Source organism: Arvicanthis niloticus, chromosome 15, assembly GCF_011762505.2.
Source record: "Arvicanthis niloticus isolate mArvNil1 chromosome 15, mArvNil1.pat.X, whole genome shotgun sequence".
Taxonomy (NCBI): domain Eukaryota; kingdom Metazoa; phylum Chordata; class Mammalia; order Rodentia; family Muridae; genus Arvicanthis; species Arvicanthis niloticus.
Window position 1 is genome coordinate 15128860 of NC_047672.1, and position 11019 is coordinate 15139878.

The 11019-nt window shown below is 42.8% G+C and overlaps 1 protein-coding gene across 1 annotated transcript; it reads right to left on the minus strand.

The window, feature by feature from the left end:
* Positions 1–978: 978 nt before the first annotated feature.
* On the minus strand, positions 979–10448 carry Malsu1 (mitochondrial assembly of ribosomal large subunit 1). The gene is made up of 4 exons (XM_034518799.2): positions 10163–10448; positions 8957–9135; positions 2592–2673; positions 979–1182 (listed from the first exon to the last, which is right to left on the minus strand). The coding sequence occupies exons 1-4, from the start codon at positions 10398–10400 to the stop codon at positions 995–997; spliced, it is 687 nt and encodes a 228-aa protein (XP_034374690.1). The 5' UTR covers positions 10401–10448; the 3' UTR covers positions 979–994.
* Between the last annotated feature and the right edge of the window lie 571 nt (positions 10449–11019).

Sequence of the window (11019 nt, forward strand, 5' to 3'; positions counted from 1 at the left end):
GGATCTCAGGGGAGATATGCTTAAGGCCAGAGCTCTTCCTCAGTATTTGATTTTTCCAGTGTTTGTTTTTTAAAAGCTGACAGGTGCTACATTTCTATCTGTTGGTTTCAATTCTGCCATATTTCATGTCTAGCCTTTTAGAGTGGCCAATCATGTTTTACTTTCACTTAAGCACTGGTGGTCTGGAGTACCTGGTACTGAGTAACTATAATTGTGTTTTGTGTTCACCATAAACAGATCATTTCTCATCTGTAGTGTGCTCCAAATGCAGCTTCATTTTCCAGGTACCCTGATGCAGAATAAAGTTTTCATCATAAGCCACAGCTTCTGTAGTATGTTTTCAGATGAGAGTTCTTGAGTTATTTTCTATGATATCTTAAAGCAAGTAGTAATCTACCAGTAAGTTATTTTTTCAGCCCGTGGTACAAGAATGTGAACCTTGATTGTCCTATTTAATACAAACTAAGATCTACAAATTTGCATGGCTTTTCCTAGTATTCTAACTATAAATATTATACTTGTACCACTTGGGAGCACTCTGGAAGGCTTATAGAAATGCTATCCTCACACCCTAGTGCACTACTACTTACTACTGCCCTCAGACATCCCTGGAAAACTGGGGAAGTGAGGAAGGCTGATAATGTGTGGGGTTTTTTTGTAGTTTTTTTCCCCCCCAAGTTTGGCCATTCCATGGCAAAGAAGCTTTGCATTTAAACAAAATGAATAATCTGAACAGAGAACTTGAGTCAATCGTGGGACCAGTGCTACCCAAGGCATTGTGCTAGAATCTCAAGAGTAAAAACAGTATGCTGAAAAACTGGGATTGAATTACTGGTTCTTGGTCTGTGAGCTAATTTATCTAGTCTCTGCTCAGCTACCAGCATGAGTGTTCAAAAGGGAGACAAGAACTTGTAGTGACCCAGCAGATAGGACTAGAACCTGTATTTGCAGGTGGCTCAGTCATATCAAAGGAATGGATGGCATTAACTTTGTTTTATTTACATTTGAACTCCATTGGAGTCAGGGATGAAGTGTCATCTTCTAGTCCAAGAATGAAATCTTCAGGTAACGTCTCAGCTTCTATCTGAGCTAACTGGTCATCAAAAGAACGTAGAGTCCATAATTTCTCTAATTCGTAGGTTTCTCTGGTTTCTGGAAGCATCAAATGGATCACCATACTGCCTATCAGAAACAGATAAAAATTACAATGAAGAAAATCCATTGCTTATATTTTTATTAATGCACATTCCTCACCTTCAACTTCCTAGAAGGGCAAATGGCAGACCCCTTCTTGCAAAGCATTCTGTGGCTTTGTTAGAACATTTGCCACTTAGCATGAAAATGAGGTCACCAAGTAGCATCAGTGATGGCTGTTAACTTCAATCCATGGGAATGCAAGTTGAGTCTGTCAGGTTCCTCTGGTCATACCCTGCGACAACTATCTCCCAGCTTTCCTTTTTCTATACATCTTGTGAGCAAAGGTTTCAAAGTCAATAGTCCTACCAGATAGGGCTTGCCTCCAAGACAGCTATGTTCACAGCAATGCTTCAGTGCCCACAGACGCCTCTGTTTTAACTGGAGAGAGGAGAGTGGCTACTGCTAATGAGAAGCATCCTATCCTGCATTACAAAAGATGTTCCCCAAGCACACAGCAAAACCAGGAACGTGACAAAGCTGAGAAACCCCGGGTTACAGCCTTGCTATCTCACAGCACAGCAAAAACAAGTGGGCCTGCTTCCTCCTACTTATGTGTTATCTGGCCTGCAAGCTAACTTATGGGTTCTGAGGCTCAGAGAGCCAGCAGAGTTTACACTGCCATTGCCACAAGAAACACTATGCTTTTCCAAAATGGTCTTGTATTCATGAAAGTGGAATGACAACTTGGCAAGTTTCATATCAACTGAAAGGAGAGATCCTCAACTGAGAAAATGCCTCCAGAAGATTGGGCTGTAAGGCAAGCCAATAGGGCATTTTCTTAATGAGTGCCCAGTAGTCCTGGGTTATAGGACAGCAGGCTGAGCAAGCCAGTAAGCAGCACTCCTCCATGGCCACTTCATCAGCTCTTGCCTCCAGGTGCCTTCTTGCCCTAACTCCTTTTAATCATGAACTGTTATATGGAAGTGTGAATGAAACAATTCTTCTCTCCCCAAGTTACTTTTAGTCATGGTGTTTCAGCACAGCAACTGTAACCTTACAAAAGCTTGCAAGTAGGCTAAAATCTCAGATGATTGCCACCTGGCCCCAGAGTAAGCATACAGATACTGTTTTCCCTTAGCAATTCATATCTGGCTGAACAGTGTTCTGAAACTATGACATATTAATACACCATTACTCATCTGTGTGGTCCTTACATATCAGGCATACAGTATGTGTTCCACCAAGAGTGTATTGTCCAGAGTTTTGAGGTAGGCAAAGCTTTCACATGTGACTAATACTACCTGATATCATCAAATCAAACTTTTATTACATGAAACAGAATTCAAAAATTTTACATTGATGTGTACTCACCAATTTTATTTCTATCTTTTTGCGGCTGAAAACAAAGTTTAAATAATGGGTATTCATTTGTAAACTGGACACTAGTAACTTACCAAAGTCCACACATAGCCAGTCGTCAGTGTCCTTCCCCTCGATCTTGACATAAGGATCGCTTTTACATTTCAGGTGTTTGTACTGAAAGACAGGTCATGCATTTAGAGGAGGGAGGAGAGTCTCTGCTCCTACTTAAGGTCTAGGGACCCTTTTCTTAGACTGAATTAGGGATTAATTCATTTCATACAGCCAGTTTCTGCCACAGACAAACCTTCTCCTTGGCTGCATTTCAAATGACAATCCACAGAATGTCAGTGTTTACAGGTCACATATTTGACAAGGAATTCATATGCAGAAAACACAACCCTTAACAAAACAGATTTTTAAAAAACATGCAATATATTGATGAACAGATATTCTCCAAAAGAATTTATAATAAAGCCAACAAAAACTAGTACTGATTACTAATAATGCACGTCTAAACTATGGCATGCTATTTCACACCAATATGGATGCCTACTATCAGAAAAGCAAAGTGGGAATGCTGACCAGAATGTGGAAAAAAATTGACACTTCTAGTGAGAATGGAAATTGTAGTGTAGTCAATTGTATATAGCAGTTCCTTAAAAAATTAAAAAAAACAAAAAACAAAAAACAACTGCACACTGGACATTCAGGCCTTTGGCTCTAGCTAGACCAGACAGAACAGGTGACCAGGCCTTTCTGGCTTCTTGTGGTCCAGAGAATGCCAGCTGCCTAGGCCTCTAGCTTCTGAGGAACCAGAAATTGCTCAGCAACCGGGACTCCAGCCTCAGAGGTCAGTGCAGGAACTGATCCCCAGCTGTCCATATTCCGCTGACAGACAGGGGCGTTGGCTCCGGTGGTTTCTAAGGTCAGTGTGGGTGTGGGGTTCTGACTTGTCAGATTCTAGAGGTCACTGCAGAATCTGAGTGTACTGCTGTGTTCCCAGAGGTTACTTTTGGGCCTGAAGCTATGATCATAAACCGCACCCCCAGGTGGTAGATTTCACTGGGTCTGAAGTTTGCTATCCTTTCTTTAGCAGTTCAGATTCCACCTGGATGCCTTAGAGCTTAGTGTGCAGCTCCACCCTTGGTCCTGCTGACACATACCCAAGACAGGATTACTTCAACAACTCAACTTTGGCAATTAATACCAAGTTTTACTAATACATAGCTAAATTTCAAGCAGATATTCCCTTAATGCTGAACCCCTTTAATACAGTTCCTCTTGTGGTGACCCCAACCATAAAATTCTTTTCACTGGTACTTCCTAACTGTAGTCTTGCTACTGTTATGAATCAAAATGTAAATACCTGTGATTTCTGATGGCCTTAGGTGACCCCTGTGAGAGGGTCATTGGACACCTCCAAAGGGGTCATGACCCACAGGTGGAAAACAACTGCTCTAGGAAGTTTCAGAAAACAAAACATTCAGCAGGCTCAGAAGAAGGGGAAGTCAGGACAAACCTACTCCAACAGATAGGTAAAACACAATAAACCCAGAAGGAAACACAAATTCACCACCTACACCAATCCACTAACTCCCATCAGAGAATCCAAAACTAGAGATATCTGAAATACCTGAGAAAGAATTGAGTGGTTTTTTTTTTTTTAAAGAATCAATGATATAGAAAATTCAAACAAAGAAAATGTATGCAAGTATTTCATAAGACAGTTTCCAAAGTGATTTTAACAGTTACCAAATTGAAAGTGAAACTCTAAAACGTGGAGGAAAAAATTAGCAAGGAGATTGAAACATTAAAAAACAATCAAAAGGGAAATGAGGGAACTTGAAATGAAGGAGATGGTTAATCAAATAAACACATAACATGATTAACTGACAAGGCTATGCAGGAGAACAATTCCCTTGTGACCAAATGGCTGAAAAGCAAGATTCGTTCAACATATATAAATCAATAAGTATAATACACTATAGAAATAAGCTTAAGGAAAAAAATACATAATCATCTCAATTGATGCTGAAAAGGTTCAGCATGTCTTTGTGATGAAAGTTCTGGAGACTTTACAAATAGATGGAACATATCTCAAAATAAACAAGGCCACTACATATAACAGTGAACTGGTAGCCAACATTAGGTTGAATGGAGACAAACTATTTCCTTTAAAATCAGGACCAAAAAGGATTCATTCAACTGCTTATGTAATACAGTACTGTAAGTCTTAGCTACAGAGATTAGGTAAGAGAAAGAGATAAAAGTAGGAAAGAAGTCAAACTAGGCCAGGCATGGTGGTGCACACCTTTGTCTCCAGCTGGGGGTCCAGCAGAGACAGGTAGATATCTCTGAGAGACCAGCCTGGTCTACAAAGTTCCAGAACTGCAAGGGTACAAATAGAAACCCTGTCTTGAAAAACCAAAAAGTTAAACTATTTCAATTTGCAAACGAAGTGGGTGTGACGGCATACACCTTTAATCCCAGCACTCAAGAGGCAGAAGTAGATGGAGCTCTGTGAGTTCCAGGCCAGACAGTGCTTCACAGCTGAGACCTTGTCAGTCAGTCAATCAATCAATCAATCAATCAATCAATAAATGGCAAACCAGCCCCTACTTGAAATGGCATCATTCTTTACATAAAAGACCCAAAAGTCTATTAAAAACTTTTGAGAGCTGGGTAGTGGTGGCGCACGCCTTTAATCCCAGCACTTGGGAGGCAGAGGCAGGCGGATTTCTGAGTTCGAGGCCAGCCTAGTCTACAGAGTGAGTTCCAGGACAGCCAGGGCTACACAGAGAAACCCTGTCTCAAAAAAACAAAACTTTTGAGCCTAATAAAAACTTCAAGGTGCAGAATATAAAGTGAATCTGTTTAAGTATTTTTTAATTACCTTCGTGTGTGTGTGTGTGTGTGTGTGTGTGTGTGTGTGTGTGTGTGTGTACACCCAATACTTTGAGTAAGCAAATGGGAAAACATCACATTAAAAAAACTTCAAAAAATTATTTAGGGATTGTGATGGTTTGCTTATGCTCAGCCCAGGAAATGGCACTATTAGAAGGTGTGGCTTTGTTGGAGTAGGTGTGTCACTGTGGGTGTGGGCTATAAGACCCCCTCATCCTAGCTGCTTGGAAGTGAGTATTCTACTAGCAGCCTTCAGATGAAGATATAGAACTCCCAGCTTCTGCACCATAACTGCCTGGATGCTGCCACGCTCCCGCCTTGATAATGGACTGAACCTCTGAACCTGGAAGCCAGCCCCTATTAAATGTTTTCCTTACAAGAGGTGTCTGTTCATAGCAGTAAAACCCTAAGACGGGGATATATGAAGCCAAAGAAGAGAAGGATCTCTACAACGAAAACTTCAAGACACTGAAAAAGAAAATCACAGAAAACACCCAAAAGGACGGACTTTCCTTGCTCCTGGATTGGCAGATAGTGTGAAAATGACTTTACTACCAGAATTAATTTACTGATTTAATGCAATACCTATCAAAATTCCAGTGCTATACTTCGCAGGTTTAAAAAAAAAAAAAAAAACAATGAGTAGAACAAGAAAAGCCCATGAACAGCCAAAGCAATCCCAAGGAGAAAGGACGCTGCTGACCCTGAATAACAGCCAAAGTGACTGGTGAGGACAGCCAAAGACAGCCTGGCACCGGTAGAAAAGTCGACAAGTAGGAGCTGGACAGCTGGCCCTGTGGTTAAGAGCATGTATTACTTTTATTAAGGGCCTGGCTCAATTCCCTGCACCAACATGGTGGCTCCATCAGTAACTCCAGCACCAGGGTAACAAACACTTTCTAACCTCCAAATGCACCAGACACACAAGTGGTGCACATATACATACATGCAAGCAGAATAATCATAAAAATAAAAACTAAAAATCTAAAAAATTATAATAAGTAGATGTGTAGACCAATGAGATAGTAGGAAACCCGGAACTAGAACTATGATGCGCCTACTTAATTTTAAAGAAGACAAAAACAGGTACTGGGGAAATGGCAGATTCAGCAAATGGTGCTGGTAAAACTGGACATCTACCACAGAAAAACTAGATTGGATTCATAATCTTTCACCTTATATATATAAAACAACAATTCATGGATCCACGGCCTTTAATTTAAAACAAGAAACACTGACACTTATAGGAACTAGCCCCAAGTATCAACAGATGGGGCTACTTGGAAATAAAAGACACTGAGTGTTAATCTCACAGTGTGATGTTTATTATTCATAGGTTCTTTATAATAAAGTTTAATTTAAAATAAATTAAAAACAGGATGACTATATGATCCAAATATTCCACCTCTAGGTGCAACCCAAGTTAAAAGCAACAGACAGTTCTAAGTCCATATTTAAAGTAGCAGTCACAGCCGCCAAAGCTGAGCCCAAGTGCCCACACTGAGTGAGTGGGTAAGTAAGGACGATGCACACACATGCAGGAGGCTGTCACGCTGTGGCAGAGTACTAGTGCTCACAGGCCTGGGCTCAGTTCCCACCCCTGAACAGAGAAAAGCAAAACAACCAAGCAAAACCTGGCAGTGCCACAACACAGGTGAACACAGGTGACAACACAAGTTGAGTGATAGAAACTAGTCATAAAAGGCCAAACACTATACTGATTCTATCTGCAAGATACTAAATGTCAAATTCTTTCTTGCCCTTCTCACATATTTTGTAAAAGTAATTTGTACTCCTTTACTCTTGTGCAACTTCTCTGAAAAACCTATTTAAAAAAAAAAAACAAAAACAACTCAAAAGCCTTACACCTTGGTAACTTTTCACTCACCCCCAGTTACATCTGAGAAAGTCTGCCTTACAACTCTCTCCATCTTTCCTGGTCTTCCTGTCTCCGAATACTTCTTAAGAATGTTCCTCCATTGACTTGACTGATGGTGGTGGCATATATCTTTAACCCCAGTACTTGAGATGCTGAAGCAGGAAGACCTCTGAATTCAAGGCCAGCCTGGTCTATGAATTGAGTTCCTGGACAGCCATGGCAACCATTTCCTCCACCTATCATATTGTATTAGGTTTGCTTTCAACCCATTTTTATTTTAAAGACCTTGTCTAGGCATCCCCAGGTGTAGTTAACTACCTTTTCTTTGACCACTGTTAACCAAGAGAGTCTATTCCCCTGCAGAATGGTGCCAGACACTGCTGGGTACACACTTTTTTTTTTTTTTTCCCGTTCTGAATCACATTCAATCCAACTAGAAAATGATCTCTTTTCCTTCTATGAGACCCGTAACCTCACAGGACAAGGACTACATATATTTCACCTTTACTGTCCCAATACTTCATAGTGTTTGGGGAACACTTAGGCAGATAGGTGGGCTATGTTAGCTGAACAAAGTAGAGGAAGCAAGCTAGAAAGCAGAGTTCCTCTGTTGGCTGCTGCTTCAAGTACCTGCCTTGGATTCCGGACATGGCTTCTCTTAATGAAGGACTATAACTGTAAGCTAAAAACCAAACACCCTTCCTAAGCTGCCTCATCATGGTGGTTATTACAGCAACAGAACGCAAACTAGGACAGAAGCATTGCCCAGAACTTTCTGAAAGTTATGGACATTTATATGGCTGTCCAGTATGGGAGAAATCACAGCCACATGTGGAAATCAGGTGTCTGAAAGTGGCGAGTATAACTGAAGAACTGGGCTTCAAAATATGATCTCCATTTGAATGGAGAGAAAGCTGAGCAGTTAAGAGCAGTTGCAGCTCTAGTAGAGGCCCCAAGTTTAGCAGCCATATTTGGTGACTCATGTGCATATACCCACACAGAAGCATACACATCCATATAATTTAAAATATTGTTTGTTTTTTGGAGACAGGGTTTTTCTGTGTAGCCCTGGCTGACCTGGACTCACTCTGTAGATCAGGCTAGCCTCATACTCAGAGATTTGTCTGCTTCTAACACCCAAGAAGCTGAGATTAAAGACATGGCACCACACCCACTGAATTCAAAATGATTTTAAGGCTTGAGAGTTGATTCAGAGGTTAACAGCCTGGGCTCAATCCCCAACAACTAACTACAAGGCAGCTCACAGCTTCCTTTAGCTCCAGTTCTGGGAGGACCACATGCTTTCCTCTGACTTCTGTGGGCACCAGGCATACACATGAAATAAAAAATAAATTCTAAATCTTTTAAATAATTTTTTAAAACCTTTTAATAGCTAGAGGCTACCATACGGGTGCTGCTCTAGAACAGACTCATACTGTCTTCTGGCTTGTTTCAGGTTATTAATTTTTCTTGTCACAAAGACATGAATTAGAAATTATCTGGATTCAACGGAGCTAAGTACTTGTTCCCGAACCTTTCACTGAGAAACCATAAGAATCACTCTTGGGAATTCTAGAAAGTGGGCTTCCTCTGTAGCCTCTTGTATGTTCCTCCCATCCTAGTGTACCAAGTCACTCTATAGGTAAAGGTTCAAAACAAGGGAGAGCATCCTACCATCTTCACAATGTAGTGGACCATAGCGTGTAAGTGTCGGGTGGAAGTCCCACTACCAATTACAAAGTAGTCTGTGTATCTCATTTCTGGAGGAACCTTGATCACACAAATGTCTCTTGCATTTTCTTGCCTCAGAAGTGAAACCAGCATATCGATGTCAAACTTGGCACCAATGTGATCTGAAAATGCAGAAATGCTTGTGTCAGAAGACTGAGGAATGCAGACCTACATTTATCTACAGCAGCAGACTGTCTCCTGGAGACGGTGAGACTGTTCTTCTACGAGTGTATTTATATCCAAAATGCTTTGGTGAACACCAGGCAGGAGGACCTTCGGGCTCAATGCTAGGCTGAGCAACTCAGGAAAACAATGTCTAAAGATAAAAAAAAAAAAAAAAAAAAAAAAAAAAAAAAACCTAAAAGACTGAAGGCGAGCTTCCGTGGTGGCATGTACATGGCCCTAGGTCCAACCCCTAACACCATCTCCACCCAAAACCAACCAACCAACCAAAAATTTGCTTAAAACTGAACCCGGACAACAGTTTCCTAAAGCACTGCTCAGCTTTTCTAGGCAGAATGCTCAGATTACGGACACCGAATACTGCGACAACCAAATGGAAACAGTAGCAAATGGCTTTCTATTTACTAGTACTGAAATGAACAACATACGGCAAATGCAGACATGCCACACAAGAGGGAGAGGGAGAGGGAGAGGGGGAGGAGGGAGAGGGAGAGGGAGAGGGAGAGGGCATGACTTGGGGCAAAGGACAATAACCTAAGGCATGGGGCACGTTAAATCGAATCACAGCTAAAAAGGTTAGTGAACTGCAATTGTGTGGGCGGGTTCTCAGGCAATACCTGGTCCCCAGCCTTCAAGGGATATGAAGAAACGTAGCTGCTAGGACTAGTGCTACTAAGACCATTCAGTCCATCTGTTACGACCCCGGGTAGATCGTGAGGCGGGGTGAGGACCCTGGGCTGTGATGCCAAGGACCAGATGTGGCCAGCGATATGACTGGGATTTTGAAGACAACATGCCATGGCCTCCTGGTCTCTTCGCTATACGAAGCAAAGTTGGCGCCAACCACCTCACAAATCCCTCCCAGCTCTGCGTCTGCGCGAATGGCTGCTTCGCTCCTCCGAAGCACACAGGGAAGCCCAGGGCTGCCGAGGTCAGGCCCGGCCACCAGCTGTCCTGCCCGCGTACCTGCGGCTCCGGGCTGCAGGCGAGCGTCGCCAGCGGTCCGCTCCTCGGGCTGAGGCCCATGGTGCAGGCCGCGCGTCAGGCTCGGGGTCAGGCAGGTCGCGGGCCCCGGGGGAAGCCATCGCTCTGCCAGCCGCGGAAGCCAGGGAACCGAAGCCACTGCGGGGCCCGCTCTCTGAGAGACCAGCCTGCGCCACAGCAGCGGCCACAAACGCCGCGCGGGCGACCAGCCGGGACCCATAGCGGTCGCCGCGACTTCTCTGGGGGGCGGAGCTTCCGAGCGGCCCCGGAATTCTACGTCACGAAGTGGACGGGGCCGTAGCCGGAAGCAGAGATTTTGACGGATTGGCTGGGGAGTAATTTATTAAGGAATGACATGGACAGTGTTTATGGCGGTGGCTTACGCTTTTACTTCCCGCACTCAGGGGCCAGAGGCAGAAGATCTCTGAATTCGAGGCCAGCCTAGTCTACAGAGTGAGTTCCAGGGCAGCCAGGGCTACACAGAAAAACCTTGTCTCTAAAAAAAAAAAAAAAAGAAGAAAAGAAAGGAAGGCAAAAAGAGAAAGAAGTGAGCCCAAATAATCATTATGGGGCTAGAGAGATGGCTCTATTGTTAAGACCACTGTCTGCTTTTCCAAAGGTCCTGAGAATTGATTCCCAGCAACCACATGGTGGCTCACAATCATCTATAGGATATGATGCCCTCTTCTGTCTTGTAGGCATACATAAATAAATACATCTTAAAAGGAATTAAAGGGTTCCCCCCTCCTCTTCTTTCTCCTTTACTTTTCTCCCAACTCCCCTCTCTCCCACTTTCTCCAGCCCCTTCAAATCCCCTCTTGCTCTTTCTGCTCTCTTTT